General features: G+C 41.8%; 1 protein-coding gene across 13 annotated transcripts; it reads left to right on the forward strand.

Annotated features, from left to right (window-relative positions):
• On the forward strand, window positions 1–27,787 carry LOC111246938 (uncharacterized). 13 transcript variants are annotated; one of them, XM_086984271.1, is made up of 22 exons: window positions 1–294; window positions 1,250–1,413; window positions 1,893–2,004; window positions 12,376–12,842; window positions 13,010–13,145; window positions 14,643–14,719; window positions 15,449–15,727; window positions 17,162–17,237; window positions 17,457–17,612; window positions 18,414–18,782; window positions 19,498–19,810; window positions 20,338–20,584; window positions 21,232–21,502; window positions 22,711–22,983; window positions 23,366–23,534; window positions 23,641–23,925; window positions 24,086–24,342; window positions 24,433–25,931; window positions 26,080–26,205; window positions 26,321–26,473; window positions 26,819–26,962; window positions 27,424–27,787. In XM_086984271.1, exons 4-22 carry the CDS (start codon window positions 12,642–12,644, stop codon window positions 27,502–27,504), a joined length of 5,112 nt encoding a protein of 1,703 aa, XP_086840397.1. In that variant the 5' UTR covers window positions 1–294; window positions 1,250–1,413; window positions 1,893–2,004; window positions 12,376–12,641; the 3' UTR covers window positions 27,505–27,787. The 13 variants fall into 13 exon arrangements, with proteins under 13 accessions (XP_086840397.1, XP_086840403.1, XP_086840399.1 ...); XM_086984273.1 differs by lacking the exons at window positions 1–294; window positions 1,250–1,413; window positions 1,893–2,004; window positions 26,819–26,962 and adding exons at window positions 2,709–4,919; window positions 26,658–26,747; XM_086984274.1 differs by lacking the exons at window positions 1–294; window positions 1,250–1,413; window positions 1,893–2,004; window positions 26,819–26,962 and adding exons at window positions 2,710–4,919; window positions 26,661–26,747.
• The last annotated feature ends 112 nt before the right edge of the window (window positions 27,788–27,899 follow it).

Here is a 27,899-nt window from a genome sequence, read left to right on the forward strand (position 1 = left end):
TAGTTTAGAGCATGTTCAGCGAAGTTTGTTGAAACTCACACAGTTTCTAGTGGCGTTGAATCAGCCTATACTGGAGTGATCCAGTTCGTTTTATGGGACCCCACGCTATCTTGGTTATACATAGCTTCGATGTATTGTCAAGTATCATTTTCTATAAGAATGTTTGCAGATCTTAAAGGTTTATCGCTCGACAGCCGCCTACGAAGTCTGTCGTTCTCAGGATAATACGTCCAAGTGATAATGCACGTTTTGTGGGAAAATTGTCAGGATAACGATGTGATTGATTCGTTTTTTGTGAGTGAACGTCAGTCCATGCTATTGCGAAATTGCCATATTAGGTACTGTCGCCAAATAGCTGTCTAAATGCACATGGGCAAATTGAGCCAGTTGTCTTTAGTAAGGATATTCGTTTTATCCTCTTTTGTAGATGGGCTTATATTCAGTGGACCTGTGAATATAATGGAGCTCATCTGTTAGAGCAAATCTTGAGGTTATGTGTACAAAATGTACTGCACAAAGTACTTAATCAGAATAACCTGCATGTAATAACAAAGGCATAATAAACGTTTTCGACCTTTAGGATTATTCGAGCTCTAAAGTGTAAATTAACATTATGAGTGTCATTTTTCTATGTGTGAATGCATGTGTGTATGTGTATATATGTATATAAAACACACACAAAAGCTGACGGCGGTCGTTCCGGCTTGGTTCGCAGCGGCTTGGTACTGTCTGATTTTGTCTGTTTTATCAATTAACGCTTTGCAGTTGACATATCATTAAATTTAGGCAAGCGATGTCTGTTGTGAGTTATGTCCTATACTCCTAAAAGCAAGATAGCTTTATAAATTACTGCTTGATTGCGCATGTTCGATGCATGACGAACACATATTACAGTCTCAAAGTAAATTTAGACAGGAAAAATGCACTAATTGAAAGCAGGTTTATATTAAAATATACTCATGTGCATATGAATCTTGATTCCAACACCCAATGGGTGTACTTGAATCTTGTTTTTGTAGTTCATATTATACAGACAGTCGCTTTATACCTGGATGGTAAATACAATGGTGAACTACTCTTTACATTGTGTCTGCAAATTAAAAACAATCCAAGCGTAATATTTATAAATTAACCTTTTAAAATTGTTGTAAAAAACCTTTTGAAAATATATTGAGTTATTCAACGAGCAAGCATTATTGAAACTGACCACTATTTTCAGTAGCTTCGATCTTTGTATTGTATATTTTAGATCCCAGTCACCTTGGATTGAAGATGATCGGGCCATCGGGGAAAAACCAATATTTTTGCGAATGCTACTATCGAGCGCTGGCCTACAATTAGTTCCAGTTTGTGCTTATTCAATATAGGCTAAAACAGCTAGTGACCAACTATCGACGGTCGTTAGCATTTGTGGTTTGTGCAGTTATCACTACGGCTTTTGCCCATAATAAAATTTCATTTTGATATTATGTAAATGTAAAACCGCTAAACAACGCACTACTATGCGGCTAGTTTTCTGTCATTGTGTTGGTCAAACTATGTATAAACGACCATAAGGGGGTTACACATAAGAATGAACCTATGTGGTCTTGTCGAAACGAAATGAACCTTCTGTTTGGCCTGCATAATTTATGTGGTTACTGTAGTCGAGTGTTACAATACAGTCAGACATTTTCAATCATGTTAAGACTATATAAAAATGTATTGTATTATATATTGAGATAAGAGTGCGCGCAACTGTTTCATTTGTTTCGATAGGATTTCTCTGTCTGTCAGATATCAACCAGCATTGACACAGACTATCATCCTGTGTAAAGTAAGGTACCCATTGCTGCTTACACTCAGTAGCATTTACGGTTAGACAACATTGTTTTTTTCGTTTCAAATTTGAGATCGTCAGCCGTCTTTAATTCGCCATTGTTCCGATCGACGCAGCGTTTGATGCCAATAGGGGAGCTTCCGTTCAAGAAAATCTATACGGCAAGGTCTGGTCAAGCATCATAGGTACGTATAGTTGACCCACTGAGCGATTCAGAGTTGAAAAGAAATACACTGGCTTCTCGTGACTAGCTGTTCAGGATTTTAACCTGCCAACAACATAGGTGTACTGTGCTCGATTTTATAATGAAAACAAGCGTTTTTTTGCTATTTGCGAAAGCTTTTACAGTACACTATAGATGTCATTGGGAAATTTTCTGAGCAATGTATTTTGAGAACTCTGAAAAAGATGAGTATTGAATTTAGGATGTTCTTAGCGCTTTATCGATGAATCGGAATACTAGCTGTTTTAAAGTAAAAAAAAAAAACTTCACAGTAAAGCAGATTGCTTTACTGTGAAGTTTTTTTTTCATGCAAATCACGAAGGTGTATTAAAAGTTACAAGCAAGATCTACGAACATGTGCAACGTGTTAAAACACTATATCGTAGATTATAATGGGTTTCTCTCTAATTTTTGGCATCCAAATTTTGCCATGAACAAATTAGATGCAATTATTTGTTATATAACTTATCTAGTAAAGTCAAAAATGGCAATCTAACATATCTATATTTTGTATGCTGCTACACAGAGTACTTCCTTGGAAGTGTGGAAGGCGATTATGGATGACAAATATATAGTTTCGTAATCAGATCTGTTGGTTGTCCACATAGTAAGGAAACTTTCTGGTTGGTTTTACTTACACAGAGGACCATTTGAGCTTTGTTTGATTTACGTCGTAAGAATATCTAATTACAATGAAAGTTAGAAATTCAAATGCTCTTTGAATAAGCATAATATGTTACGAGTTAACCCATGAAGTACTCGTATGAAACATTTCCGTTATGCTTAACGTCAGCTTATTTGTCTGGTTTGGTTCAAGACATAGAAATCCTTTAAACATGGGTATAATTTAAAAACAATTATTGAGTGTTGAAGCTTCGAAGCCGTCAGTTCTGTTGTTACGGCATATTCAAGTATTAGGGGCGCCCTACAACGCCGTGACCCACTAAAATCTATATCATTATAACCTAGTAACGCTTAACACCACTACTGAGAAACTTCTCTCAACTAAGTCATCTGAGACACTGGCTAGCATCCTTGTCGTTCAGTCTTCCACCAACAGCGTCATCAGCTGAGTTCAATCTCGGATCATCAGCCACAGTCTTCCAATTACTTTCAAACTGTGATACGAAGTCAGTTGTCGGCCGTTTCTCTATCCAGGCAGGTATACATGTCTCTCTCTCCTCCTCCTCCCCTCTAAATGCGCCGGTTCGTCTCTCTTTCACTCTGACTTCCGAACTACGAACGGGCGCCAGGGGAAAACGAACCGAACTGAACTAGTCGCTATATGATCGCTTTCATGGCCCCCAAGCAACATTCTCCTTTCCCTTACCGTAGCCAGCATTCGTCAACAATCGTTGTGCTCGGAGCGCTGGTTGCGTAGGTTTATCGTGCCGTCGCTGCTTCTATTTTACAACGAAACCGGCAAAGGTTAGTTTGCCTGGCCGTTTGCTCTGTGGAACCGTTGAGATTAACTGGCACTCCGCTGCGACGCTAACTATGAACGTGGTGACGGTAATGGCAGACGCGACGACGGCGGCGGCTGCAGTAGCAGGAGAGGCAACGTTGCTTCCCCGCGATTCGGCTGGCCGTGCTTCTCGCCATATTAATGCACCGTGGTTCAGGCGCCGTGATCTCTGCGTTCAACGCTAACATTATCAGCAACAGCAGCGTCATCATCAGACGCGGCGGCGGCGGCAGCAGCAGCAGAAAAGGTCTATTCTGTCACTCAGTCGCTCTAAATATAGGCTCTCTTTCTGCACACACATAGTCTCTATCCGTCGCTTGGTTAGTTGGTCTATCTGTTAATGCTTTGCTGTTCCCTGCTTCCGCCATTGCGGCGTGTCCATGTAGATAGAGTGCTAGGTTAAGGCTGTCGAACTGGCATGCTCTACCAGCGCCGCACGCACGCCTTGGTCGTTCGGTTGCTCTACAAGGTTGCGTATCTATATGTTGCGGCGACTCTACGGCGCGCCGGCGATGGCAATGACGATGTCGATGGCGATGGCGATGTTGGTCGCTTAGCATAGATTAATAAACCGACAGAATACAACAACAACAGCAAAAACGACTAGTAGTACATAAAGTAGGAAAGAGTCCAACTTCAAGATTGCTGATGGCTGAACACCACACATTACTACTTTACTGGTCCTGCCAGTAAGACTACAGCGGCTGCCGCCGTCACGAGCGTTCAATCTGACCAGCATGCTGATCACTGAGGGAGGTTTTCCAAGCACGCAGCGCAAGGCAGTACCAGGCATCTTGATCAGCGAGTGTGTCTCAGCTCAGCCGCGGTAGCTGCTGTATCAATGCAGGTAGAACAGACAGTCAGAAGAGCAGGCTGAAGAGTGGAAGAGCGTGGCTGGGTTGTTCCGGGCCCGACCCAATCAGGGCTCCCTCAAGCTGAACATCGGCGCTTCATTAGCACATGAAAAGAAAAAACGAAAAGCCAAACAAGTAGAACAAACAACAGTAGCAGCACCCATTATAAAAAAAATATTACTTTATTAATAATGTGGGTACATTGAATTGAATAAGTCTACATATACAGTTGATATTCAAGTGGAACGTGCGCGTGTACAGGCGGGTGACCACATTGGGTCGATGATGAATACGTGTGCCAGTGGTGTAGCCGGAATTTATTGTGTTGTGAATTCCTGAAATTGAAACATCTATAACGATTGTTGCTAATCGTACTTGTTATAGTGTATGAGTGCTTTGGAAAAGTGTTGAAGTGTGTGGCGTGCCACGTCCTTCGTACGGATAATGGATGAAGCATTATCATAGCTTGGATCAGGACATTCTTAAAAAAAGTTGTCACCGTTGCTCGTAATAATGTGCACTCTGTTCGAGTTTCCTTCATTAATATCTCTGGACGAGGTAATCTCCCCGTCGCATTAATCACAGAAACATCTAGCTACAATCGTCATAAAATAGCAATTCGATAAAGAATTACTGTTTTAATGAAAATTGTTGGTTAGGTATTCTGTTTCGTTAGCTATTTAGTATAGTAGTATATCTATCTAGTAACCCCTTGAAGCAAGTCTTCAAAAACACCACAAACAATTCCTTTTACATATTATAATCTCGCTCTGTGGCACTATCAGCGGCAAGATGTGGTACACGATTAAAGCCCTCTATGCAACTAAGAATCCAATAATTCCCTTCCTATTGAAAACGCGCGACAAAGTCAATGCCCTTTAGAAATTTGATTCACTGCAAGATGGCAGTCACAAGCGTGAAAAATAGGTGATCAAAAATGAAACGAAGTAATGCTTAACTATTTTAGGCTCGAATATAACCTTTTTTAGAGCCTTGAAGTTCAGCGTCCTGTGTTGTGATCCCTATTTCGGTTCGGTTTCCTTTTGTATCGGTCTTTGTTGTAATGCTATAGTACCACAGCGGTACTGAGGCTAGCCGTATAAGGAAAACAGCTGGGCGTCACCTTTGAAAAACTCTTCCTATACAACATTTATTTGACGGTTTTGCCCAAGTGCCGCAGTTAGACATCCATTTATAATGAATTTTATTATCATCGTTGATATAACTAGTATTCTGAGTTCACTCCGTTCGTGTTCGATCACCGATGTACTGCTTAAGTAAGTTATCATTTAGCACTTCGAAAATACGCTCGGTAGCTGCATGTAGACAACAACGCCTTCGCGGAGGCGTAGTTGGGGAGAGGTTCAATTGCAAATGTTCTGATTGCCTCGAGTCGCATAGCAGGATGCTCGTGGGGGTCATTTTTGTGCAACCATTACAAGCCACTATTTTCGCATTATCACGTATAAAGCCGCAAAATGGCTTTCTTATTTAATTTATTTTAATATATATATTTAATTTACTATAGCTCTATTCGCCCTTGGCTGCGGTGGGGATCGTTACGCCAAACCCCGCCAACGATATACACTCCGCGATAAGTGCGGCTAAATGGACAAGGACACTGCGTTATAGATGAAACATGTATTCCCTGTTTGTTGTAATAATTCTACAATCATATTGACTACTTATTATTTTTAGCTTTCCCAGTTCGGAATTGGAAACTTTGTTCGTTCTTTTGCGTGCGTGCGTGCGTGCGTGCGTGCACACCAATATAGGAGCTATTCATTACAAGACGATCCTTAATCGCACCTGTCTGTAACGAAGAACTGGTTGAGATTCCAATGACTTTTGTGAACTGAACAAGCAAGTAAACCCGACAGGATGGATTGTTGAGTAAGGATTGACAGAATAAACACCGGTTGTACGAGAACCTAGCTAGAAGCGTGTATCGTACAGATGGCTTTAAATGAAAACGTTACGGCTGTTTAGACAATGGTAGCTACTACTGGGTTATAACGCCTGCATAACCAAACACTGATATAATTTTAAACTCGGTTAATAGCTAAAGACTGCATTTTGCAATTTCGTTACTAGGTATGATTGTATTAAACGTTCCTCTTAGTTAGTACAATCAAAAGGCACATCATTCTTTTTGGGCACTAATATGTTTGTGATTACCATCCATTTGTCTAATCAGTTCTACATAAACTGGCCATGGTATCATGGAAGTGTTAGGACAATGCAAAAATAATTAAGGCCTTTTCAAACTCCTGCAAATGGAGACGCTTTTCGGAACAGCAAAAAAACAAAGAGATAAATATTACTTGCTTCTTTGAGTTACTACACGAACGCCAAGTACAAAAAAATGTATACGCACGCCTGTGGTGGTTCCGACACCAAAAGCAAGTGTTTTTCCTTTCAACTTCATTGTTTATATTCGGACCTTCTGTACGGAACTGATGCATAGGACACATGTTGAGAAACTAGGCCATCCAATGGAAACGTATTTAAGCCATAGTTCTAAAAATTATTTTCGTGCTGGTATATATACAACTAAGCCAAGAGCAAAGCATAGCTCTCGACTAGTTGAACGTAATGCTAAGGATTATTTTGCCAGCGCATACGAGTGGTATTACGTAGAGAGTTCGGAGCGCGTGACACATTCGGATTCTGCCTCCGCCGACTCAAACATAATATTGCAACGTGTATTATAGTCCGCTACCGGAGTAACTGTTCCTGCTACCATGTGGTCTGAAAGAAAAGGCTGGCCGCTACTCATTGACTTCTAGCCATTTTCATGTCCAGAACTTGAACGATGGCTACAAACAATACTATCGATTCTAGACTTGTAGTGCACAGGCCACTGTCGCTGTAATAATACATCAAAGGCAACCTTCGTTGCAACATATGGAATATCGTTATGTCAGCGTCCTTCTAGTGTAAAATTTACCTAGGAATCAATCGAGCCGATGGCAAAAAGACTACCTTGAACATTAGCGGCAATAAGTATGAACTAAGTAAATGGATCAAACGCTAAACGCCGCCAAAAACGACAAACATGCAATCAAAAGATGGAAGCCTATGTATCACTATGCTAACATTATTCCGAGTTGCCGTAACTTAAAACTGATTTAACTTAATTCATGATTCGCTCAAATGTTAAGTTGATTAATCGTAATCATCAAATAATTGAACAAAACATCTCGTGCTTATCGCCATGTCACCATTATGGGTGACTATCGTTCGAACGCGAGTCCGTCTTTTGTATGATGAACTTTTCTCTATATTGACAAACAACAAGAAATGCTACTCGATTTCCGAAGCCTTTAAAAAAGTAGCGTCGGTGTTAATACGAACAGAGGATAAAAATCTTATGCATCACTCCTTGTATGCTATAATAAACGACAATATCCGTATGTGTAGATACGATCAATGCTGGCTGTGAAAGCAAGTATGTAAAAATTCTGAGAACTTTGGATCTGAAGGCGTCACCAAGGGTACGATGCAAGAATTCAAGTTCATAGCCTGAACGAGACATAGTATGTAAAAATTTAACAGCTTCTGTTACGAATTACATGTTACTTTCTTATATGAAGCAATGTATCGTTTTGCGTAATTCTAGTGCCCCCTCCCTGTATTGTTACACGTGGAGAGCTCCAAATCAAAAGGAGGCGCCGCAAACGTCATATTTTTTCCGCTAGTTAATAGTGCTAACAAATCAACGGTGCGCACTGACTAATTTTCGGCTTATTTATAGAATTACAGTTTTCAAAAAGGCTAAAAAGACCGCGTCGGATTGCCCAAAGTACTACGCCATAATCATCACGTCACACTTATTAGATTAAGCGGTAAATACAGCATAAGTCGCCTCTTCAGACCTGGAAAAGAATTGCAGTCGACACCGAAACAGAGGAGCAATATAGGGCCAAAGGTGTTGTTTCAATGCAGCAAATAGCGTATCTGGAGCGGGAAGTTTTTTTAGTTGAGCTCTTCCATTTTTCATTCGCGTGATGCCCGCTGACCGGAAACTTGCTGAATAGATTTCCTTATTTTTGCTGAATATATATATAATATGAGGTTCGATAGCTTGCCTGGCCAATGCAGTGTCGCGAACTAATCAGAAGAATCTGCAGACGGTGCGATATACATTTTACACAATAAAAACTTGCGCTTAGCAAGAATATTGCCGTTTCGGTTGTTGGCTGGAAAACAGCCGAGGGACAAGAAATTACTTTTTTTTATTTGGTAGAGTACATTTTCGAAAGTGATGCTATGTCGCTCCGGAAAAGCCTTTAAAGGTACTTATCTGGAACTTTACACTCGTATTAAACTTTATCAGTTATTGTCTAATAATTTTCAGAAACGTCTAAATTTATAATGAAGCTCAAATCTAATTTTAGGGTCTTATCGTTTCTGCTCAGAATTATTCGGGACCATATTAACGCAGTCAGATAGAAAACAGAACATCGTACATCACAACTTATGTAAATAGAACTGTTTTAATTGCACACGTGGAACATTTCAAAAGCATCCAAATTCCAACTGCAATGACTTAAGTGTAGATGCTTTCCATTAATACAAGCGCGACTACAAGAACTTAAAAAAAAACAGCAGAGAAACATCGCAAGTGACTGGCTTGTTTCTGTTGGGCCTAGTGATTTCTTCTGACCTCTGTCTTTAGAACGCTGTTTTTAGTCCCATTGTTTGAGCGGTTGCCCAAAAAGCTACCAAGTAGACAGTATAAACATTCGACCGTGTAACTATGGCAGAGTGCTCTTTGAAACAACTTCGTTTATCAACTCATGGACTAGGCCACAGGTAGCTGTTTCGATCGTGTCGGTCCTGCTATTAAAAGCTAATATGAATCCAGTTTTTTTAGAACTGCTAAAGGCACAACGAGCGAGTCCTCGTTTCAGATTAGCTTTCGTTTTCAACTACTATAAACGGAATAAATTTATTACAAAAATATCATATCTTTTAATCTGCCAGAGCTGAAGTTACAATGGTTATATATATATATATATATACATCCGTGCATTTCCGATACGCACAGTTTACGAGAAACCTTGAAGTTAGTTTATGTTAAAAAAATCATGATAACAATAACAATAGCTGTTAATTATTGTAATTAAATCAATATTTTGTTTGCTTACGCAAAGGATTTTAGCGCCAGTGTTGTTTAGAACGCGTCATAGTAATTTTTATATTTTTGCAATTTCCAAAAAGGGGCTTTATTTTAGAGCCACTCCATTTCTACGAGCCAAAGTAAAATATAATAAATGTAGCTAGTGTTTAAGTAAGAAACGTGTGAAAAGGTACGTCTAGTGTATGAGATGCGCGTAGTCATCTATTCAGTCCATATGTCAGTCCAGAAAAGGTGAAAGTTAGCCTTTTTGTCTAGATGCTATCTTTTTTATTATTATTTTATAACGTAATGTAACGTTGATATTTCGGCCAATCTCGAGAGTGGTTCGACAAATGTTCGGCAGATACAAAATGACTACTTGATAAGTACTTTTTTTTTGTCATGTAAATAGTTTAGCTGGCAATTGCCGGTAGCGGGAGGGCAAGAAACAAGATGGACCCGGAGGTGCTTGCAGTTCACAAATCTTAACTTCAATACCCGGATGGGCTTGTATGATTTTTCTCAAATTGTTTGATTTGTTATTTACACCAGCTTACTGCTCGGTCGGGCGCGATCCGCGCAAAGAGTAGAAGACCTCCCATGTTTTACTATATTTAAAATAATTCCACTCGTTGAAGATGCCGAATCAAAGGAGACGGGATATTACGGAGGTGGTCATACTAAGGCGTCTTGGTTGATAAAATTAGATTAGATGGTAAAAGACACATAACGGGTTTATCGTATAAGAGACTTCATCAGTCTTCAGCATTGAACACGCAAGTAGAAAAATAATTTCAATATCAAGCAACAAATCAGGTGCCACTTTGTTTATTGCAAAAAGATGGAAATGGTCATCAAAAATGTATTCAATATGCCTTTGAGCAAAGCAAGTTAACTTGTCCACATGATAGTTCACTGGCTAACGTATTTGCCTTCTAATCCTAGGGACACGTTACGGCCAAGATACGGCCCGGGCATAGACACGCTTCGTTTCGTGCTGGGAGCACGCTGGCTGATGGGATGTTTAACGGCGATACCGAATGTAAAACTCGAAACATAGAGGGCAGGATAGCTTGAAATGTAGGGATTTCTCAATCCAGTCAGATGTGTACATATCAGGACTGGTATATACCGAGTCTGAAACCGAACCGAAAGCGTCTAGGGTCAGCTGCCGTACTGCCAGGATTCAGATGCATCTGTTTATTTCCTTTCGAATCCGAATGAGATATGTTGTAAAACAAGTCCACGTTGAAGTATCGCAGAACTAACTCGCTGACTGAATTATATCGCAAAACAACACAAGAATTAGTGCATGACTAATAGCATCCGTACTGGGCAACTATCGAGTGATCTTTGACAACTATACATATCAGAGAGCCGCCTTATCCTAGCATCGAGCTTCTGGCTCTTTTTAATTGATCCGCCGATGCAAAAGCGAAACGCTTATTATATAGAATAGCTCATAATCATAAAACTTCAAACGCCACAAGAACAAGAATCAGTGCGGTCGGTGTCTATTGTTAACAATGTCCCACAGACCGAGGGATCCCTCTGAAGGTGACTAGAGACGTAGTTTTTCAAAGGAAAAACATATTAGAAAGCATTTCATCTCGCGGCCTGCACTGGTTGTCTGTTTCTGTTCATGACAATCTCGTCGACTATTTTTACCCTACCTGTGTCCGACAGCTCCTCCATTCAAGTAATACCTATATTTTTATATATCTGCAGTTGAGGTAGCGAAAAAAATGTTGTCTATTTTTAACCTGGAAAAAGCTGATACAGTCTGTTACTCGGCTCCTTATAATCGCAATGTATCGCTGCGTCAATCATTCTAACAGGCAATAGCAGCTAAAAAGTGACTTTTCGCAAAAAAGGCCCGATTTTCAGTCGCCTCGTAGACCAGTTTCTCTAAATAAAGCCGATCTGACAAAGTAAACCCAAGCTACACCATAAGCATTCAGAAACAGAAGGATCTTTGACTAAAACTGCAGGCCTCTCGCTCTATTAAATCTATGTTTCCTAGAGAAGCAGCTCTATTGATGATGCTCTAGTGGTAACGCGTTTTCCCACTAAGCTTAGGCGTACGTAAAATGGTCTAGCGTCCTAGCCATTAATATTAGTCTCACATTTAGACCTGACTATGAACTACATAAAAATATGTTCGGTTGCGCCAAACAGGCCATAAAATTTTTTTCCAAATCTTAAAGAAAACTCAAGGCTAGGCATGGTAGGAGCTAGCCACCTGAAGCCAGTAGAACTTGAGAGCAGAACCAGATCTGACATTAAAATCCATTTATATCTAATGATGCGAGCAACATAGTGGTAAACGTATGCCTGTTGTTAGTTACAAGCTCATTGCTTCCGAACGATTTTGCTATAAAATACACCTTGAATTTATCAGCCAACTACAACAAGGGAAAGCTCATACGTCATACGCGTAAGCCACTATATTTTTGTGTAGATTCAACCTGTATTTCACCTAACCAATTTATGACTTATTCAGTAGATCATATCTATGCTATGTTATGTACAATTTCGTTGACTAGTATTATAAACGTTGTGTAGACTTGTTTCAACACTGTCTTTACATCGTTCTCACCCTGAAAATCGGTGGGGTATCCCACAGCGAAACGCACACGATTACGGTAATGCTAAAGTAATACTACCGTCACGCAAAACTATCTTAATTTTACAAAGTAAGTACCGAAGCACACTGTCTGTCAACATGAATGCAATGTACTACGTCGTAGGTGACTGCCAATACTGTCATCTTGCCAGTCGCGAGTTTTCGTGCATCATAAAAAGGCCCATATACGTGTCTATCTTCTTCAAATCCTTCTACAATTTGTCTTACTCTCTGTGCTTTCTTTCTTTTTTCGACGTTTTCAGCCGTCTTTATCGTCCTTGCGTGTTACCCCCTTTGCTTGTATATGGTATGTATACACTAAACAGGGCTAATGATTACCTGTACGACCTACAAGCATCGAATGAATGCGTCTCGACACAAACGCTAAATAATGGTCGGCCTCCATTACGGCCGGCTAAGTTCCACAACGGCGGCGAAAATAACGCTTGAAAAAGTTTAAGCTAGTTGAAAGGAAGAGGTCGAAATTCGTGGAAGCTTCGTCATACGCCGTTAGCGACAACATCAGCAGATGGACTATCGCTACAAAGAAGACATTCCAGCGGGCCTCTTACGAGACTCCATCATATCGTACGGTCCTCTTGGACCTCTGCTAACACTGGGAGACCGAGTCGTCTGGGTTCTCCGAGATGGACCTCAGTTTGGCTGGGTTCGCTGGGTTGGCCGGTTACCTGATGTGACCGATGATGGCTGGACCATTGGGGTTGAGTTTGTAAGTGCAAAGAGGCATTATTCGAAGCCTGTATCCTATTTGTTGTAGTCAATCTGTGGAGCAACACTACAAACTGGCAAGTTAACATAAAAAAAACATACCGTGTTACAGACATTTGGTGCGTTCCATGAACTCAACGTATTGTACTATTGATGGCTGAATTTCAGGACAATCCTGTTGGTAGTGGAGATGGCCGGTTTGCTGGCAAACGCTATTTCTTTGGCCGACACGACCACGCTTTATTCCTGCCTAACACGAACCTCATGCGGGCCGATGAGTACCATTTACAAGTCGCCAAATACGGTATGATTTATTTTTTTAAATATAGCCGTTAGTTTGGTTGGCGTAACGATTTATTCATTTTTAAGAGGTCTTCGTTTGAATGGGCGCACTGACTTAACAAAGTATGGCGTCCACGTAGGTTCCACGAATCGTCCTATCGTCCGCTCACGGAAAGTTGATTGCGAAGTAATTAAATAACACATTGATAAAAATCCGATCGTGTCACGTTTTTGCTTAGGTAAAGCCTTACATCTTGTTCATTTAATGCAGCCTATCTGTGTGATAAAGGTTGTGTATGAAAGAAGCGTGCAGCTTGCAAGTAAAATGCACTGGGTGGTGAGCATACCCTGTCCTACATTTTCTATCTATCTAAATGGGCAAAATATCTATTCGACTGGGAAAAGTGATGTGATCTGGTCTGATGCACTGTTATTGTTGTATAGCAACTATATGTTAAAACGATGAACGGAGAGAAAAATGAAAATTATTCTTATAGTTTTAATTGCATCTCAAATCTAGCATCTGTTACTTCCTAATTATCAGAACCTTTCGACTATTGGGGTCCTACAGAGAACCAATTTCTTCACTGTCATTGACTGAGCAAATGCTTCGACGAAAAGTACCCAAATGGAAAAAGCCAGTAAATATAAATGTTAATCTTTTCGAGCTTTTCGTCTTGTTAGGCTGACAACGGATCGTAGTCAGAGTCACGATTGATTGACTAAATTTATTTAGACCCCAATGCAAAAAGTACTCACTCATTCGATGGCCATGGTGCAATATGCGTTTCTCTTTGTCACTGTATCCTCATCCATTAGCTGTAGGAGGTAGAGGATTTGTTTGAGTATTACTGTTTACCAGTATACTGAGTACCAGTAATAAGAGATACCAGCTCATTAATAACTTGCTAACGTACCCAGACTGTGACTCTACCAGAGTCGATTAATAGCTTAATATAACTTTCTTATATAATAATAGTATAAATCATCATTCGACTCTTATCGAACTGTTTGATGTGGACTGCTCTATTTCGTGTATTTAGTTGCATAGGCTAAAACTATCAATTGTAGGCAGATTTGAAACGAAAGGCATTCGATGTTCCTTGCTTAGCTGTGTGTTTAAAAATGGCGCCCTGTTTAAATAGTCGGGGTAATTAAGCTCGTTGATTATGGCCCAAGACAATGTGCGCAGGGGATTTTCTGCACTTATTAGAAATGCGGTGTAATTTAAGAAAAAGTTCATATATTGGTGATTTTATTTACCTTCACTCAAGCTAAAAGTAAATGTACTACTATAGAAAAAATTGTAGTAGAACGGGATCACTTATATAATACAAAACAACGCATATTGTGAGATATACTTTTTTGTTTTATTAACCCCATTTATTTCACTCGTACTCACTCGGAGTAACAAAAGTACTTGAAACTTAGATGTTAGTTTATTCGTGGTTCAAAGTTGTTTAGGATTATCTTGACTATTCTTCCTACGAATCAATCTTTTCATACATTACTCTTGCAGATGGTTTTGGATTGGGAAACCAGAAAGTGCTAGTTCCTCCGTACACAACGTTGCCCCCACGCACAAATCAACTTACAGTTAGTATTGGTGCTTACGAGACACACACTGTTGTCTTCATTCTATAAGTTAGTAAGTTACGTTGTGCCGCAAGGCTCATTTGGCGGTTTAAAACACCGAGAGCCACTCGATATTTTCAAAGTGCTTGTTTTACATCGATTAAAGTAGCAAGAAGGTGATTTGTAGTAAAGATAGAAGTAACAAAATATTTGAGAACTGAAGACTTCCGAGCGACTTTTTGCAGAGTACAGAAGATTTTTGCCTTACCCTGCGAGTATTTAAACTAACGGCTAAACTTTTCGATAGCCTTTTATTATTCTCAAATTTGAACTAGTTGATAGACAAAAGGTTATTGTTGCTTCGGAATAGTTTGCCATCAGCAGCTTTTTGCTATTGTTGCTTACCCTCTTTGCGAGTAGGTGTCATGTACGAATGCAATACCCTCGGTAAGACAGACTCGCCGAGCAACAACTAAGACTTGCTCAAGAACACCTGAATAATGGTGTTACTGAACCAGGCGATAATTTGGATAAAAGCGTGTCTTTTTTTACTAACATCAGTACCTATTATGACCTGGCTCACTTCCAGATCTTATCTCTCTGCTTACACGGTTCTGTAAATAGAAGTGTGCGTTTAGAGATAACCATAATTATGCTTCGTCGTCGTATACCCATATAACCAGAGTGTATACAGTCTATTGAAACGATTTGCCAACCGTAATAACGGTGCTATTGTATGTGTTATGTCAGAATGGCGCTGACAACGAACCCCAGTCGGAACCCTGCTCGGCAAATGCTACCCCTGTTCAGAACAAGAGATCAATGTTCCGTGCCTTTAAACTGAAGAAAAGTAAAAGTCTACAGGAAACAGTTGAAGCCAGCGAATCTGGCTATGAGAACGTCGGTAGCGGAACACATGGCTCCGGCGAACCTCAAGTGGACCCTTCAAGAGAGCTAATGCGTAAGGAGAAATTTCACTTTCACCTGCTACCGCTTCGCTTTCCCAAAAGCCAATCCAATTCTTCAGTGGTAAGTGTTCATTGCAGAGTATATGTAACGGCGTCCGTAAAGCCCCTCCCTTACTGTCTCTGGATAATTTTTGATCGTATTGAGTTTTTAAGCCCTCTTTTGTTTTACAACAAATTAAATTTTTCGTTGAAGAGTACATTCCCAAGGGTATTAATAGGCTCTTCGGAAACTGCTGTGCAATTGGCGAACAAAATAGGTCCAGGCTTAGCTGTATTTCTGGTTGCATAGTAATTTTCCAGTAAGCCTGCTTATTATAAGAACAGCATACTTAAAACAAAATCAAAATCTCCCTCGTAACAAAAGTGCATGTTAACTGCAGTAAATTCAATTACATTGAAGCTAAATTAGCATGGGGGTTTAACTCTGTCAATCATTCTCTACTCGGTCATATCTGTACCAGTGCTTTTCACTGTGCAAGTATTATCTCATACAAGAGCTAGATGTATGAGAACGTTAAATCGCTGCGTAAAAAAATGCTTCTTTGGGAAATTTGACATTGAGCAAGATAGCAACACTGCATCCTACCAACCGTCATAGGTGACAGCGGGACCAATTTTCAAGTTCTGCCAGAATTCAAAATTGGTTTAAAAGTTGGAACATTTAACTACCTGAAAATATACCCGTATCTCTGAATTTTGTATTCACTGCCAAAGGTGTTTTATGTACAAACACCTTTCTCGACAACAATCAAATAGAGCATAGTTGTTACTCAATCATTATGGTCTCCCATATGAACATGGATGTAAACGATATGGTAGGTATATCATCAAGGTAACCACTGGGTCCTCAACACAGCAGTAGTACGTAGTATTTGCATTTCCTTACTTTAATTTGCGATGACATTGATCTTTTTTAGGTTTACCTCTAACTCTGTCTCACTGCACTGGCCCAGTAAGGCCGGCTGGTTACCGGTGTGAAAATCCATTTTTAACCTTCTAACATAGTCAACGTTTTAGATAAGACAACTAACTGATTGGTACTCAACCGCTGAGCTATTTAGTTACTGCCTATCACAACCCATTGGCGAGCCCACTGTGCCGCAACACGCCGTGCGTGAAGGCTGCAACGTGTCCTGCTCACCACATAGAACGGCGCATTTATAACAATGATTACTTTAAGACGCCTCTATTTACCTGTACATGCTACTGTGTTGAGTAAACACTTCGATGTTGTAGGCCATCATACAAGAGAGATTACTCTGTAGCGGTCTATTCAATTGTCGAGCTGAGTCACTGTGAGGTTCGGTTGCCTGCGCGGACGCTCATGCCAATCTCGGTTCTTAATTTGGTCACGAGGGGAAACAATTAGCTTGTTGCGTATGATAGGAACATGGAAGGCGTCCTTGTCAAATATAGGCGCATGCAGAGATAGGTGTGTACTGCGCGCCGTAAGGCCTGTTGACTTTTGACCCAATATGCGGCGTATACATTGCAGTCGTCTGCACCACCGAATTTCGGACCCCCACGCATAGCAGGAGTTGAGCAGGACGCAGAAAATTCGTCGTTGTCCGGTAAGTCCTTTAAAAACAAGTCTTCCGTTCATTGATATTTTTTGCTAACTTAATTTATCCTGCACTCCGGTTTGGTAGTCCATTGACAAAAATTACCTTTATCACATCGCTCTCAGATGGCTGTTACTAGCTACGAGTGGATCGCAATGTCTTAATTATTATTGCAACTACCCGTTGCCTTAGCTTTTATAATGGTATGGGCTGTCAACTGAATTTCAGGAGAGGATGGTAGTCTTATGTCATGTCTACCGTCATTGGGTGGCAGTCTCCTTCGCCGCCGCAAGAAGGATAACGGCTCAGGCGGCGCCAGGCCTAAGAAAGCGAAACAGAAGCTTAAGAAACGCGCTAACGAGCAGACGCCACCGTTCGCCTTCCGTGAGTAAATAGGTTATCTGCCGATGACAATGACGACCATGGTTATTAACGCACTTCGTACGCTTTATTCGTACTTTCTCGTATATTCTGATACGTGAACCAATGGTCCGTGTATGTTCTATATGCGTGTACGGTAACGAATGCATGCAGATTACTTGGTCATTGATCGTGTTCGTTCTCGCCGCTGCTACCGTTGCTGTTAACTGAGTACCTTTGATCGGTCAGCAGCAAAACCATCAGCTGCTGGTAGCACTATACTGTTTGTACAGTTGCTGCGAGCTACACATCAGATGGGTTGAGGGTTAGTCGCTTAGGGAAAGCTGGCTTGAGGGTGAGCTCAAAAGCTGAACTAAAGCATGAACGATTAAAGTACCGCTTCAGCTTGTCGGTATGCTGCTCTTATGGTCACTAAGACTTCAACGACCGAATGGGAGGCAATAAAAGCCTGCTATTTAACTTATAGACAGCCGGCTGCCAACTTCTGGAGACCGGGCAATCCGAATAGCTGCACATTTTGCCTCGTACGGCTAGCAATCGGCGACTATAAGAACTTGCCGACCGGAGGAAAGGCACTCTTTTGTCTACAGGCCGGTTTCAAAATTTGAAGTTTAGACTGTGCATCGAGTTGCAACGAATCATATGCTCGCGAATAGCTCATTATCGAGTTTCGTTACGGGCGTTGGGGAGCTTGACAAGAAATGGATAGTGAATACAATATGGAGGTGGAAGACATGCTGGCAAACGTCATGTGGGGCGCCCATTGCTTTGTGCCCAGTACGGAACGGATGTTTCTTCTTACAGTGACTACAAGCCACGAGAGTAAGCTCTGCGGCAACGGATCCGGTGCAACGGGGAATATGGCTGACTCCAACAACTCGAACCTTGTATCTAACGCGCCAGAGGATTCGCTTGTTGTGAATGCCAGCAGCTCTCGACAGTTTGCTGTTCTTCAGCAGTACCGTGACTCTTTGGAGGCACGAAGTACGCCTCGACTAGAAAAGAAACTCCCGTACTTAGCTAACCCGCAGCCAGGGACATCTGCTGAAATACAGCTTCATCAGTTCGATTCGCATAGTTCTACCGTGATGAATAGTTCGCAACAGGTCCGTCACACAAGCCTAAATCAGCTGGAGCAACGGCGCAGTCTTCTTACACCGATCATTCCGCCTGGTGAGTGCGAATTCGTCAGTGACGAAAGTCCAATAGTTCCTACTGGACTACTACGAAAAACAACATCTGAGATTTATTTATGAATAGGAATAGTACAAATATACGGGATATTTCTATTCGATTCTTTCCCGGATGAGTGTAGCTATCTGCCTCTAGATAGTATGTAGACCACAAACTGCCTGGCGTCACCACAAAAATATTGCAAGAAGAGAAGCCGGTGTAGGCTCACCGTCTGGTGCCTAGATAAGGGCCAATGGCGTTTCAAAAGCATGCTGTCCACACGTATCTTTTTCACCTACCTTATGATACCTGAACAGAAAAGAAGAAATGGAGGAAAAAGGCATTAAAATCGAATTCAAAACCTCCAAGGTATATATCAGAGAATTAAGGAAATAGAAGTGATCATTGTAACTTTTCTTAAAAGTAAAATTTCTTAATTAGAAATAGTTACATTTGAATTTCCAAATATAGCAGCAACTCGTTGGAAAACCGGCCCAAGCTCACATGCCTGTCAAATTGACAGCCTTAAGCTCTTTTAAAGCATTCATTAAAGAGCGAACTGGAAAATTTGCAGGCCCCAAGTTCCAAATCCGTGTTATTCCAAGTATCCTCATAACGTTGTAACTTTAGAACCTAGATGAGTATTGTCGCAAATTAAAAAATCCAAAATAGTTCATGAAATTGACCATTATTACCATGCGGTGCAATATTACAGAAGATGACTTCGAGTATTTAGACATGCAGGATCGCCGCTCGAACTCCTTACAAATCACGCGCGACCGTTCACCAATTGCTTTTCCGGGAGAACCGTCATCGTTACCGTTCCATTCGGCTGCTGAGGCGGACTCGCACGTGATCAAAAAAAAGAAAAAACGAAGAGCACCAGCTCCTCCTCCCCCAGAACCGGGAATTAGACCTTCCACTGGCGCCGGTTCTGGATTACAGGTTGGTTATCGTGGCAGTGCAGGAGCGACAGGAAGCCTCGGTGCGAGAAGTTCATCGAGTGAATGCAGCAGTGCTCAGCGAAGGTGCGACTTTTCATAGATTTGATTTTAGCTATATTTGGATGACAAATGTTTCGTAGTAGATCGATCAGCCGTTATTTTCTTTTTTGGATACACCTCTGACGTGAAATTATTGTCGCTCAAGAGTTTTCTTTATTGTGGTAGCTGTCAAATGTGGTCATTATCTCTAAAGCTTATCATTCAAGCTTGCCCACTTGGGGTTTCGGGGTCACTTTTTGCTGATGATCAAAGTTACGTGGATGACGTGGTACTCTTGAACCTATGATAGGGTTTGCATTGTTTGTGCTTACTTACGTGAAGTTTATGAAAAATTACGCGTTGCTCGTGCTAGCCAATTCGACGTTTACGTTAACGGATATTTTAACTCATTCATCCATGCAGTGTGCATGCACGCTACCGTATTCAACTAATTTGCTTTATGTGACCTCAGTTTCCTTCTACTAAATAACTGGAAAATGCTAGCTGTTCACTACAGAATTATGCGCTACAAGAACTAAACATGTTACACTACTCCATTGTGAATACGCCAGAATAAAGAAGAGAGCTCCCTCTCCCCCGCGATGCCAGAGGGAGTCGACGTCTTTACCGACATTGACGTTAGATCAGGTTGCTTCTGCTGTAGCCATCATCCCTCCATCCTCCCTGGGAAGTTTGTCTGATTCTGGCGCAAGCGCTGCAACAGCAGCTCCAGACTCCCCGCGCCTCAATGACCTCTCACGAATAGATGAAGATACCGAATCCGACTTCGAGTACGTGCTTAAGCGCAGTGATTCCAAGGTTAGATTTTGAGTTTCTGATCTGTTTGCTTAAAGTGCTTTCTTGTATTACGCTAGGCATCAACCGGCTTTTCTTTGCTAACCCACACTAGTCGTTGTAAATCACCCAGGTATACGTAGCGTTTTTATAAAATATATATATATATCAAGCGGTGGCTTGGATGGCTAAACCTCTAGCTGAAAAAGCTGCTTCAAAATCCCGTTATTACACATAATACACTACAAGCATGACTAAATATGTAAATGTAAACATAAATATACGAAATTATTGATGTAACGCTCAAAATGCTACCTTACTGAAGGCAGCACGTTCAAACGGATGTTGTCGTAAGGGCACTTTCAATCCTTTTAGAATGTGTGATCCAAGTCAAGGTCAAGATGACCTTATTCTTAAGACAGCTCAGAATCAACTAAGGATGCCGTTCTGCAAGCTGCATCTTAGTAGACTTATCTATTGATGGAACTGAGAAGCTTCGTTTTCGGCCGCAATCACCAGAAGCGATATCCCTCATCATAGCTTGTAAAAAAATTATTCGTATTCTAAATTATGTTGTTGGAAAGGTAGATCTTTGTTTTACTTCTCAATGAAATGACTTACACTAGCAATAAATGAAACGTGTTGACATTTTGCCGTGCCTGCAAAAATAGGTGAACGAACTTGTCGATGCGTTCCATCGTTTAACGGAGGATAGCGGCGATTTGAGCCCCGAGGTGAAAAGCGACGACGGGACATTGACTCCCCTGATTTTTAGGGGAGGTGAGAAGAGCGCCTATGGCAGTGGTGGGCTTTCCGACGCGTCGTTCTCTTCGTCAACATCGACTAAGTGGCGCTATGTCGATGTTTCGGACTCAATGAGCGTTGACTCCAACACGTCCGAGGTCCTGCTTGGAGCTGGCAGAGGAATTCGGCGGGATTCCGGTAAGCCATTTATTCGTAGATACAAGTAGAATCATCAAGCTTATCTTTTCTATTATCCTGAATGGAACCAGATAGTGACGTCAAATACGATTTCCTTAGGCGAAAATTCGCTGCTTAGCTTCTATCTGCTAAATCAATCTCTTTTATCCTGTTTTATTCCTAGCTTATTGAGCTATTGCTAAGCATAGCAACCGGTGGCCTCTCACATATTCCGTAAGCAATCTCGGTTTGAATTTGTCTTAGGCGGATAATCCTATAGGCAAGGTACATGTTCGATTGCAGCATCTGAAAGTGAACTAAAGAAAGCGAACCGGAGACAGAGAACGCTCGCGCCTAAGTTTATGCCATAAAGATACACAGCAACATTATTGTTTAGATTCGCCCTCTTGATCTCTGTGTTCTAAGACCTTTTGCCTATTGGGTTACATATGAGGTGACCACTAGTGTGGCCTATCACACTGCTGCTATGACGATTGGTACATATCCGCTAGTTGTAAAGGTTTAGTCCAAGTAACAGCTGTCTGGTTGTCAAACAGGGCGTCAACGCAAACGGGCAGGCAGATTACAAACACAGACACACATATACACACAAACATGCACACAGAGACACACACACACACACACACACAAACATGCACACACACACGCACACGCAAACGCATACGCATACGCAGACACACACACATGCACAGAGATATGCAGACCACTTCTCATTTTCTGTGAGGTCAGTAGGAGTCTTTTACTGGCGCTTGCTTCCGACTGTGTGTCAGCGAATGGATATCTAATATTCGTAGAAGCAATCGCCTTTATTACTGGTAGCTGTTGTTCCTGTTATTGCGTTTTGTGGCGCTTCCTAAGTGGAGGTTTGTCTTCTTTTGCGTTTCCATTGGCGGACTGATTCACCATTGGGCCTACCGTTGCTGCCACAACTGCTTATTCTACTATAATTGCAACGATGACTATAACGACCACTGGCCGGGTGTTGTGTCTCCGTGCTATCGCTGTGACTGATTTTGCTGCGTTCTTGTGCGTCACTCGGCGTCGTTGGTCCTGCCTGGGGCACTGGATGGGTTCTGCTTGTCTCGGCCCATCGCTACTTCCCATCGGTTTTGTCGATTCTCGCTATTTTTATCGTCACATCAAACCTGAACGATTGCCATTTCGAAATGGCTATCACAAAACTACATAACTGGTTGGCCTCTCGACAGTGTCAGAGTATCGGCTTGAGTTTGAGAGGCGGAGAGCGTTCTACGAACCCAAAAATAGAGCTGGGTCCGTAGGTCGAAACAGTGCAGGTGGAAGCACGGGTTCTGGGCCCCGTTCTAACCGGCACAGTCGTTCGTTCGAGGAGCCGACGCTGAATGGTCCGACGGCATCGACAGCAAACGCGTCGTCTGGCTCGTATGGAGTTGCGTCAGGTGCCACTATGAGCTTCAGAGATATTCTCAAGTCCCAAAGCAATACGTCCATCGCGAGCAAAGGTGAGTTTGTCGGATGGAAACTATATTCAATGCAATAGGTAACCGGTGAATGGTAATCGCTGCTTCGCTACTATTACACTGAGATGATAACATGCTTGAGCGGACCCGCAACCCTTCAAGATAAGAATGCTGCCAAAGTTCATTGATTCTATGTGCGTTTAGTTTCATTGTTACAAGCGTTGTAGTAAAACGTATTTACGATTGATTCATTTCGAACTAGCTATAAGATCTGTATTCTTCTTTCGTCGAGATACGAGAAAAATCTGCTACGAGAGACTACTGAAAATAAACGAATTTGTAAATATCATCGATAGGCAGCTCTGATCTAGTGGCTAGTAACAATTGCACCTACTGGCCTAATATAAATATTTGTTTGCAACAGGATCGACTGGCTCAGATAAGCGGCCACCCATTCATCCTGATTCGCCGACAGGAGGCAGGCAATTGCTTTACAAACAGTTAGAATCAGCCATCTCCAAAGGAGAACATGATAGAGCCGCAAGTCTTGCCAGGCAGCTAGCTCTCAACAAGAAAAAACTTCCTACAATAACGTATGTCAATGTCGGACCCTCGGTTAACTGCATGGCTTTTTTGATCAGGGGTTCATAGGTAACAGCTGCAAAATTCTACTCGCTTAAGTGAAACTCTGTTTTCTAGGGTCAACTTATACGTTGAGGACAAGGTATCTCACATTGGCCCGATTCGGCTAAATTTAAATCCCGCAATTAAACTCTGTCAACTGAAGCAAAAAATCCAAGCTGATTATCGCTTCCCAGAAGACCGACAGCGCTGGGTAATTGGAAAGGGGCTTGCCGTTGATAATGACCGCACTCTCAACGAGCTCGGAGTCGATAAAAATGATGCGAATCTCTTTCTGTACCTTGGCAGCTCTTCGAAATATTCTGGCGGACGCTATCCCGGAACGCCGAAATCATTGCCAAAGTAATTGTCACACATTTTTGTTCGGTTGAACTTTAGAAAAGTATGTATTTATGAAGTTCCCTCTTTGTCGAAAGTAGATCAACTGATACCTGACGAAGTATAATTTTTATCACTGTAAAAGTTAATATGTGGTTCCTTCTACGCACTGTTATCATTATAGGAAGTTTCTTGAAAGTTTTCCTAGCAGCATTCGACATATTCTTCCCGAAAACAAAGCTCGTCCAGCAACACCACCGTTACAGCGTGCCGAATCAGTGGATTCTGACGAAATGTGGCATACAACAGCCGATCTTCAAAGTTCATCGCTTGCTTCTTCTACGGCTAGAGTTCGTAAACGCCGCCAGGTGATTAAGCTACAAACTGATCAAGGTGTGGATAAGCTCAACAAGCTCCTCAAAAGCCAGGACACACTAAAGGGTATGATTGGAATAGTAAAACAAATTGTCTTTGAATGTCAGCTCGGTAAACAAAATCACTAACGAAGTAACTTCTTTCGGTTTTTTATAGGCTGGAAATGCGACCTCTGTGGGATGCTTAACAGACGAGCAGGCCTTGAGTGTGTGATGTGCGGATCATTGAACAGCGTAACGGGAAATGAGGCGGATGACGAGTTATTTGAAGGAAGCTTAGACGACATTGTAAACTTGGACCGCCTAAGCATAAACAAAGTGACGGGCGATAAGATCTCGCTTGATTTGTCTCAAACGCGAGATCGGCTTGGCGCCCAACAACAGGGTCCCGAGGCTAGCTGTTCGAAACCTCCTATTTCCCCTAAATCACGGTCCGTCAGCGGAAGTCCGCCGCTAAGCCCTACGTTTGCCAAGTCGCTTCAACCTGCAAGCGTGCCAGTTAGCGTCTCAGACAATAGGTCATTGTCCCCCATGCAACGAAGCCCGTCAGCAAAAAGCCAGATCCCTAGGCCTATATTTGTGTGTGAGAACAGCCCTAGTCCGCCAAAACCAATTCATTCTAAAACTCCACCGTTAGCCGAAGCTATTTGGCATATCAATCCCTCTTTTGAAGGCAATGCTGTTACTAATTTAACGGCGGACCTAGCCGTCGAAGAGGACTTTGATATATCAAGCGAGAGCGGAAGTGATACGACATCCGTTAATAGTCTTGAGGTGAACGAAAAAATGTTCGAATTGTCTGATGGTGATGAAGTCGGCCATATCACAGATGAGTTAGGCTTAAATGATCCTAATGCGCCTTCTACAAGCAAGGACCGACCTGGGTCGGTTATCTATAGGCAAAATGGCGAAGGTCAGGCTAATGGCTTTGTAGAAACACGAGGCGAGAGACCTACCACGGCAATATTTCGTCCTGCGGAAGTCAGCAGCGCATTTAAGGCTGAAGGTGCTATTAAAGCAATGGAAATGAAACATGTCGTCGAGGAACCGGCTCGATGCATATCCGAGACGACACTGGCTGTGCAGCCTCAACGAGCAGTTTTGCATATGGAGACTGGCGCCAGGCCGAAGCAAGCGAACATAGTTAAACTGAAAACAACTAACCCTCCAGCAGTTCCATTCAAACCGCTTGTCACAATTCAACCTTGGGTTTCGCGATGTGAGACTAAGAAGCGAGAACAGGGTGATCGAGAAATATTTAACGTAGAGGTGGCCGCGACAAGAAACCTGTTCGAAGAAGCTAAGCACACGGCTGACATCGTGGAACGGCCTCTCAAGGCTGCGGAGGTTAAGGCTGACCTCAATGAAGCTCTGGAAACTCTGCGTTCACTGGCGGAAAGTCCGAAGGACTACCTAAAGTTAATGCAGCTGGACGAGCACGACATTGTTGCGAATAGCGACCGCTTCGAGTGCCCGGTATGCCTGATGCCTGTGGAGCCGGCGGAAGGCGTCGTGTTACGAGATTGCTTACATAGTTTCTGCAAAGACTGCCTCGTAAACGCTGTGAGCTTCTCGACGGATGCTACGGTGAACTGCCCATTCATGAACGACGACTATTCCTGCGAAAGTCTATTGCAAGAGAGAGAAATCAAAGCAGTAAGTAACTGCGATGCTAGATAAACGCTCCGGTTCGTAGTGTTCCCTTTAATATCATTTTCAGTTGTGATATAAAGTATTTCAAATATAGAATTCGAATGAAGCGCATATTTTGTAAGGACTGAATGTGTTTGTTTCCATCTCAAAGCTGGTGTCTGAGGACGTATACGAAAAACACTTGAAACGCAGTATGAAACAAGCCGAAACAGCTGCTAAAAATTCGTTTCATTGCAAAACGCCAGATTGCCCGGGATGGTGCTTCTTCGAAGATAATGTAAGTTTTAGATTTCACCTCATAGTTTCGTGTACAAGTACCATTACTTTTAGCGATATGAGTCGTGTGTTAGTAACTAGAATTCTTAAGAGCTAAATATTGATTACGATTACAGGTCAACAATTTTGACTGCCCCGTTTGCACAAAGCGGAACTGTCTCACCTGTCAGGCAATTCACCATCCTTTGAACTGCCTTCAGTATCAGGATCACCTTGAGCTGGACGCTGAGCTTACCGAGGACGCAAAAAAGACTAAAGCGTTTCTCGAGGTAAATATAATTTTCTATTAAGTTTACAATTATGTATAAAATTACAATATCACTTTACTCAAGATTTAGAAAACTTACTTGTTGTGCCTTATGTTCCCACTATTTGGATACTCTAGTATTATGTAATCCTAGCAAACGGTGAATATCTTTCTTTACTATGACCACCTTTCAATGTACGTCTCAGCAGTCTGGTATTGTAACGTGGGAATCACAAACGGGCGAGAAAAATCGATACAATCCGAACAAACATGCACAGCACACCGTAAACGTAAATGTAAGTTTTATGAAGTTACCTAAATCACACAGACTACGAGGCAATTAACGCAAATAATATAATGATTTTAGGATATGGTTCGCTGCAATGACGCTATGCATTGCCCCCAATGTAGGATTATCTTGATTCGCAAATGGGGCTGCGACTGGGTCCAATGTTCGATGTGTAAGACAGAGATCTGTTGGGTAACAAAAGGACCTCGTTGGGGGCCTCTGGTAAGCTTTTGTTTGCATGCATTCGCTTCTGAATTCGTCGTTGGCATCCACTATTATTTAAAAACAACTTACACCTATTAGATCTTACCTTAATTGTAAAGGTTGTACCGCAATTTGTGAATGGTTGAATAGTTCTTGTTAATAGCGCAGGTAGAAATCTTACAGTGCAAGAGGCTACATACTGAAATAGAAGGTTTTAGGAAGTATCTAGTGGCTTTACAAGGTAGAAGGCGACGCACTGGGCGGAAACGTCGAACGCGGCAAATTGTAGGCTATAATAAAGCGGGTTTCGATTAGTGTACCTAACATTTAACAACAGACAGCCACCTGTTATGGGGCTAACGAATGTTTTTCCAATCGCTTTTTCAGACCCTAAATTCAGTGGGTCACGTCTCTAAAATGCAACATCTTCATTTGATTTCTACATGTTGTTTCATTCCTTTATCTCTCCTCGATTACAGGGTCGTGGAGATACTTCAGGCGGATGCAGGTGCGGGATAAAAGGAATCAAGTGCCACCCGAAATGCACCTATTGCCACTGAGAACGGTTTACAAAGCCTCCATCTGTTGCGCGACAAAATCTCTAACCTTCAACACAAACAATTGCAACGTTGACGCCTAGCGGATAGAGTACCCCGTGCGCACGGCTACAAGAAGCCAGTTGAGAAGGATCTGTATAAAAATGGCAAGATGCAATTTGCTGCGTCCGATGTTTCCGCCCAGTGCGTTGCCTTTTACCTTGTAAAGTCATTAGATACCAGATGCAATGTTTTTAAGAATTATAATATTAAAATTATAATAAATTATTTAAATAATTCTATTATATATTGATTTCATATTCATTTTTAGTATGTGTAGGGGCATAGGTTCGAAATTGGATGCAGCATGAAAGGCATCTTGGTAAATGATAGACAAATCTAACGCCCGAACTAAATGT

The sequence above is a fragment of the Varroa destructor genome, unplaced genomic scaffold (assembly GCF_002443255.2).
Source record: "Varroa destructor unplaced genomic scaffold, Vdes_3.0 BEIS01000003.1, whole genome shotgun sequence".
Lineage (NCBI taxonomy): Eukaryota > Metazoa > Arthropoda > Arachnida > Mesostigmata > Varroidae > Varroa > Varroa destructor.